This window comes from Eimeria mitis, genomic scaffold (assembly GCF_000499745.2).
Source record: "Eimeria mitis Houghton genomic scaffold, Emh_scaff2753, whole genome shotgun sequence".
Taxonomy (NCBI): Eukaryota; Apicomplexa; class Conoidasida; order Eucoccidiorida; family Eimeriidae; genus Eimeria; species Eimeria mitis.
In genome coordinates this window covers 662-6,645 of record NW_013571097.1, presented here as the reverse complement: position 1 = coordinate 6,645, position 5,984 = coordinate 662, and the positions used below count along the sequence as shown (strand labels likewise).

At 46.5% G+C, this 5,984-nt stretch overlaps 1 protein-coding gene across 1 annotated transcript; it reads left to right on the top strand.

The window, feature by feature from the left end:
• Positions 1-323: 323 nt before the first annotated feature.
• On the top strand, positions 324-1,667 carry EMH_0058230 (uncharacterized protein; the record flags this gene model as incomplete). The annotated part of the gene is given in 2 exon segments (XM_013497562.1): positions 324-1,625; positions 1,629-1,667. Coding segments are annotated over 2 exon segments (1,341 nt in total).
• Positions 1,668-5,984: the final 4,317 nt, after the last annotated feature.

The window sequence follows — 5,984 nt, the reverse complement described above, 5'->3', positions numbered from 1 at the left end:
GTTGCATCCTCTTCGTCAGCTGCTGCAGCCGCTGCAGCTGCAGCAGCGAGCGGGCTGCTGCAGCAACTGCAACGGGGCCTCAAACGAAGAGAAGACGATAAGCACACCACCAGCGCATCAGCAACACAGCAGCAGCGCAGCATCAGGATAGCAGCAGCACAGCAGGAGCACTGCTGCAGCGCAGCAGAAGTCCAACAGCAACACAGCGACGGCTCAACAGCAACATACCAACAGCACTGCAGCAGCAGCAGTAGCAGCAGCAGCACAGCAGAGAGAGAGAGAGCAGGAGCTTGCATTCTCTGCTGCTGTTGCTGCCTGTGAATATGAGGCCCACTTTATCTTCTTTCTCTTTTAGAGACGGAGTGATAGCTACCCGCAGACCCCAAGCTGCGTGTACACCTGAAGGAGGTTGCATCGGGGTACAGAGAAAGCAGCAGCAAGAGCTGCATGCAAGCGGCAGCACATACAACCCAGAAGCAGCAGCAGCAGCAGCAGCAGCAGAAGCAGCAGCAGCTGATGCCGTGACAGCCGGAGCAGCGTCTCAGCAGGAGGAGACAGACGCAGCAGAGAAAGAGAAGCAAGCAACGAAGACAGATACAGAGACAGAGAAAGAGATAAATACAGAGACAGAGACAACAAAAAGAGAAGCAGAGACAGAGACAAAGGTGGAGACAGAGAAAGAAACAAAAACAGAGACACCGAAGGACCCTCGTGCAGAAGCTGCTTTGCTTGCTGCTGCTCTTCTCTCTCGTGCTGCGCTGCACATAAAAAACTACCAAGAGGAACAGCAGCAGCTGTTTCAGGAGGCAGAAGAAAAGAAACAACAGCAGTTGAACAGGCAGCAGCAGCAGCAGCAGCAGCAGCAGCAGCAGCAGCAGCTGGTGCTTTCTGCTGCCTCTAGCAGCACAACGAAGGGCCAGCAGAAGGGGGCAATCATCAACAGCTACAAAGAAAGAAACAACTTCAGAGTGGGAGACAAACAAGAGCAAGAGAAGTGGAGAGAAAAAGAGAAAGAAGGAGACAAATATCAGCACCGCTGGGCCGTTGCAGCAGCAGCATCGGGGTGTATAGGCAGCTCAGCAGACACCACCCGCCTGCTGTCTCCTCCTTCTTCTGTCCCCTTTCCCTCATCCTCAAGGAGAGACAGACAAACACAGGTGGTTAGGTTTAAGGATACGCACGAAGATGATGGAAGAACCGAACACCAGCAGCAGCAGCAGCAGCAGCAGCAGCAGCAGCAGCAGCAGCAGCAGCAGCAGCAACTGCCGCTAGAGGAGAAACTCGAGAGACGGCTGCGATTGCTGCAAAGACAGCATCTGAGAAAGCTGCACTGGCAGCAGCTGCAGCAACAGCAAGGACAACGAGAGCAACAAAAGCAACAGCAACAGCAGCAACAGCAGCAACAGCAAGAGCAGCAACAGCAACAACTGCAACAGCAGCAGCAGCAACAGCAGCAACAGAAGAAAATGAATCGACTCGTTATGCGATCGGATATAAATACTTCTCCTGCCCCCAGCAGCAGCAGTGCAGTCACCCGTACCGCTGACCAGAGCGCCAGCAGCAGCAGCAGCAGCAACAGCAGCAGCAGCAACAGCAGCAGCAGCAACAGCAGCAGCAGCAACAGCNCAGCAGCAGCAGCAGCAGCAGCAGCAGCAGCAGCGGTGTGACTCTGCGTAGTTTGCGTTTGAAGACAGCAGCATTATACCGCGATGAGGTTCGTCGTGGTTTGCTGTCTGCTGCAGCAGCAGCAGCACTAAAGGAGGAGATAGAGACGCAGCTGTACGGATGCGTGAGCAACAGACAAAAAGAAAAAGAAGAAATGCATGCATGCACATTCAAGCCCCAAATAAACAGCAGCAAACGCTACACAAACCCAAACAAAACTCCTTGGTGGGAGCGGCTGCATGCACAGGCCATCAAGATAGATAAAGCAGCAACAAATGAAACAAAACTACGTCTTGCTGCAGCAGCAGACCCGCTGCTGCAGCGGGAGCAGCAGCAGCATCTGTCTGTACACCCCAGTGCAGAAGAGAGAAGCATCGAAGCAAAGCGGCTGCTGCAGCTCCTGAAGAAGCAGCAATGGCCTGGTGCTGCAGCAGCAGCAGGAGACGAAACGCAGACAGATGAAACAAGCCAACGGAGACAGACAGAAACAACGAAACTTAGATACAAACAAATTTCCTTTGCGCCTGCTGCTGCAGCTTCTGCTGCACCTACAACTGCAGCAGCAGCAGCAGCAGCAGCAGCAGGTACTGTCGCTTTTGCTGAGGGGCGAGAGCTACTAAAGAAGTACCTGGGGGGGGATGGAGAGGCGCTGAGGGGCCGAGACAAATGGGGGCCCCACTGGCGTACATGAGCTTGATGCTGTGCATGCATGCATGCATGCATGCACGCGCAGCAAACAAATTAAACCTTAAACATTATACGCTGAACCCTAAACCCTAAAACACCATCGTCAGTTTATTGTATGATAGCGCCACCAACCAAACAAAGGAGATAAACGATATTATATTATGTTTGAAGCTACATAACGAGGGTTTAGGGTTTAGGGTTTGGGGCATAGGGTTCCAGGGAGCCATTAACACTGTCGAGTCAAACCACAAGGGTTTAGGGTTTAGGGTTTAGGTTGGGGGTTTAGGGTTTAGGGGTTAAACTTGCGGCGTCGAGGGAGGCCTTCGGTTTAGGGTTTAGGGTCTGCAGTTGCCGTATCCAGCCTTTAGTGGTCATCTAAACCCTCAACTGTCGCTACCGAGCTATCCTGAGCTAGCTAGCTAGCCACGAGCTAGCTAGCTAGCTAGGTAGCTAGCTACAGTTGAGAATAGAGAAAATGGTGCACAGCGCTTAGGCTGAGGGCGGAAGAGCGCAAATAAACCCAAACCCTAATACCAACACAAACCCTAAAAAGAAGACGAAACCTAGAAAGAAGAGAAACCCTAAAAGAAGACAGCCCCTCGTGAGAGGTGGCTGTACATCTCTAGGGTTTTGCTCTGCTCTCCTGTTGCTGCAGCAGTTAAGGGCCCACAGCCGCTGCAGCAGCAGCTACACAACTGCTCGTTTTTTTGCTTGTTTTTTTTTCGTTGGTTGTTTATATTTGCCCGTTCTTTTGTTTTCCTTTTAAGGTTTTCGGTATTCAGCTGTAACACCGTTCTTTAATGTTTTGGTTTAGGGTTTAGCGGTGGTTTAGGACTTACGAACATGCGGTGTTTAGGGTTTAGGGTTTACAATGTAGGGTTTAGGGTTTACAAAATAGGCTTATGTACATATATATATATATATATATATATATATATATATATATATATATATATATATATATATATATATATATGTAATGCGGCGCGTACGGTGCAATACCCTACAGGTTCCCTCAATGTTTCCTAGAGAGAAAGCAATTCAGATTTTGATGCACCGAAACAAATTGAAATACTTATTGAAACATTTATTTTCTTTTTTTTTGTCAGCAAAAAAATAACAATTAAGATGAAATTACTCTATCGACTGGACAAGGAAATTCAGGTTGCTGTGGAGCTGTAGCTTCCTCTGCCTGCAGCTGCACAGGAGCCTTCACTTGGTATTTATAGGTTTTGTGTAAGCAGATACAAGCTTTCACCGAGTGTATTCAGAGGAAAAGCATGCAATACAGGAAACTTCGTTGCAGCTTTCTTCTCTCTACACGCCTGAGACTGGCTTGTATTACCAGAAAACACACACCCCGCTTCTGGCTGCTTCCCCCCCGCAGCAACCAGAGCTGAGCTCAACACCCAGGAGGCCTGAGGATAGAGGGATGAGGCCAGCTGCTTCTCGGAAACTTTTACTTTTTAAGTTTTTACCTGCATTACAGCTCGTTTCTGTGCTTTCCTTGATCACGGCAAGAGAGCAAGTCACACGAATAGATCGAGCAAGTTGCACTCGAAATAAATGTTTTCAATAAATTTCAGAACGAAATAAATATTCAAAACATGAGAAACTAAGTTCTTATGTGCTGCTGCACTTGAAGCCATTGTATACAAACAGGTGCTTCCTGCGTCAGTCTACTGCACCCCAGATCTCAGCTTGCCTTATCCTCTGCATCCACTATATTTATAGCTCTGCATGAAGGTGCTGAGCGTTGATATATTATATCTATCTGTTGCTGCATGTTGCTAGCGTGTTGCACGTTGCCTGGGTAAGCTGTACACAGCAAATATTGTATTCAGGTTTCACGTCTCCACAGTAGAGAATATAACGTATTTAATACTTCATTGTACTCGCACACATCACGCGGTTTATAATTTGACAATTAGAACTCAAGGTTCAGGGTTTTAGTTTTCAGGGTTTAAGGTTTACTGTTCATGAATTAGGGTTTAGGGTTTACGCTTCCAGCCCCGTGGCGCGAGCGGCATGTAGTCGTAATGCAAATGAAATCATCGTAATAATATAATTAATAAATAAACCATTGTTTAATTTTTAATAATAAGTAAATTAAAAATATATATAAATGCATATTCTTAGTTCTGCTGCTGCTGCTGTTACTACTAATACTCCTTTCTTGTACTTTCTGTGCGCCGAGTTTCTGCTTTCTCCCTTAACGCATTTGTTGTTATTCTTCGCAATTTTATTTTATTAATTCTTTTTTGAGTTCTGTTTTGTTTTATTTTGGCTTTATTTAATTTTTTTTGTTTTTCTGTGTATTTCAACCATTTTCCGCTTTCTCATTCTCCCGCCGCAGCCGCAACGCCCAGGAAGACAACGACGAAACAACCCTAAACCCTAAACCCTAAACCCTAAACCCTAGGCAACGATCTAGAAAGGCAAATAAAACAGACAGAGGATGGGGTTCATCTCGTTGTTTACACCTAACTGTCTGTATTTGTTTCTCTTTATTTATATCCGCGACCCCCTCCCTTCTCTATGATGATTTCAGTTCGTCTTTGTTTACTTATTAGGGTTTAGGGTTTAGTGTTGCATTGCCACCTCCTTATCCTCGTTTCTTTCTTTGTTTATTAGGGTTTAGGGTCAGCGGTTTAGCGCTGGTTAGCTGCTTGCTTGTCTTCGTCTGTGTGGTGGAGTTTGGGGCTTTAGTGGTGGTGGTTTTTTTTTTCTTTTTTTTTTTTCTTTTTTTTTTGTTTTTTCGCTTTCTAGGGTTTAGTACTGCTCAGCTGCTCTTTTTTTCCCTCTTGCTTTTCTTCTCTTGCTTGTAGCTTTGTCTCTTCCGCCTATCCTTGTGTCTTCTCTCCGCTGGTTGTTGTATATCTTTGCTGTAGTTTCTTGTTTAGGGTTTAGGGTTAGCTCTATTGGTTAGGGTTTAGGGTTTGCTGCTGCTTATGGAGACTGCCTCTGAACTGCAGCAGCTGCTGCTGCTGGCTGTAGCGGGTGAAGCAGCAGCACGGGTGCTGCAGCGTCGGCAGCAACGGCTGCAGCAGCAGCAGCAGTTGCTACAGCAGCTGCAGCAGGTGCTGTATAACGAGCAGCAACTCGAGCAGCAGCAACAAGCAGCATTACACAAACAAATAAATAAACAAACAGAACTACAAAATAAACTACAAGCAGTAGAAAGGGATATCTCAATCTACAGACTCCTCTTCAGTGTATATGCACCACAACCAAACGGGTTCGGCTTCTCTCCTGCTGCTGCTGCTGCTGCTGCTGCTTCTGCTGCTGCTGCTGCTTCTGCTGCTGCTGCTGCTGCTGCTGTTGCTGCTGCTGCTGGTGCTGTTTTTTCGTCTGTTCCTACTAGTGTTTCTTGTTTGCTTGTGTTTGTTTGCTTGCTTATATATCCTTGCTCTCTTGTTTCTACTTGTTTGTTTGTTTGTTTATTTGTTTATTTGTTTGTTTGTTTCTTTTTTCTTTTTGTTTTTTGTCTCTCAATCTGCCTCTCTACGTCTGGCCTCTTGTGTTGTGTTGTCTCTGTGTTTATCTGTCTCCTCTTTGTTTTTTTTTTCTCTTTTTCTTGTTCGTGTATGTCTCCTTTTGTGATTTGCCTTTCTTCCTTTTAAACCCTAAAC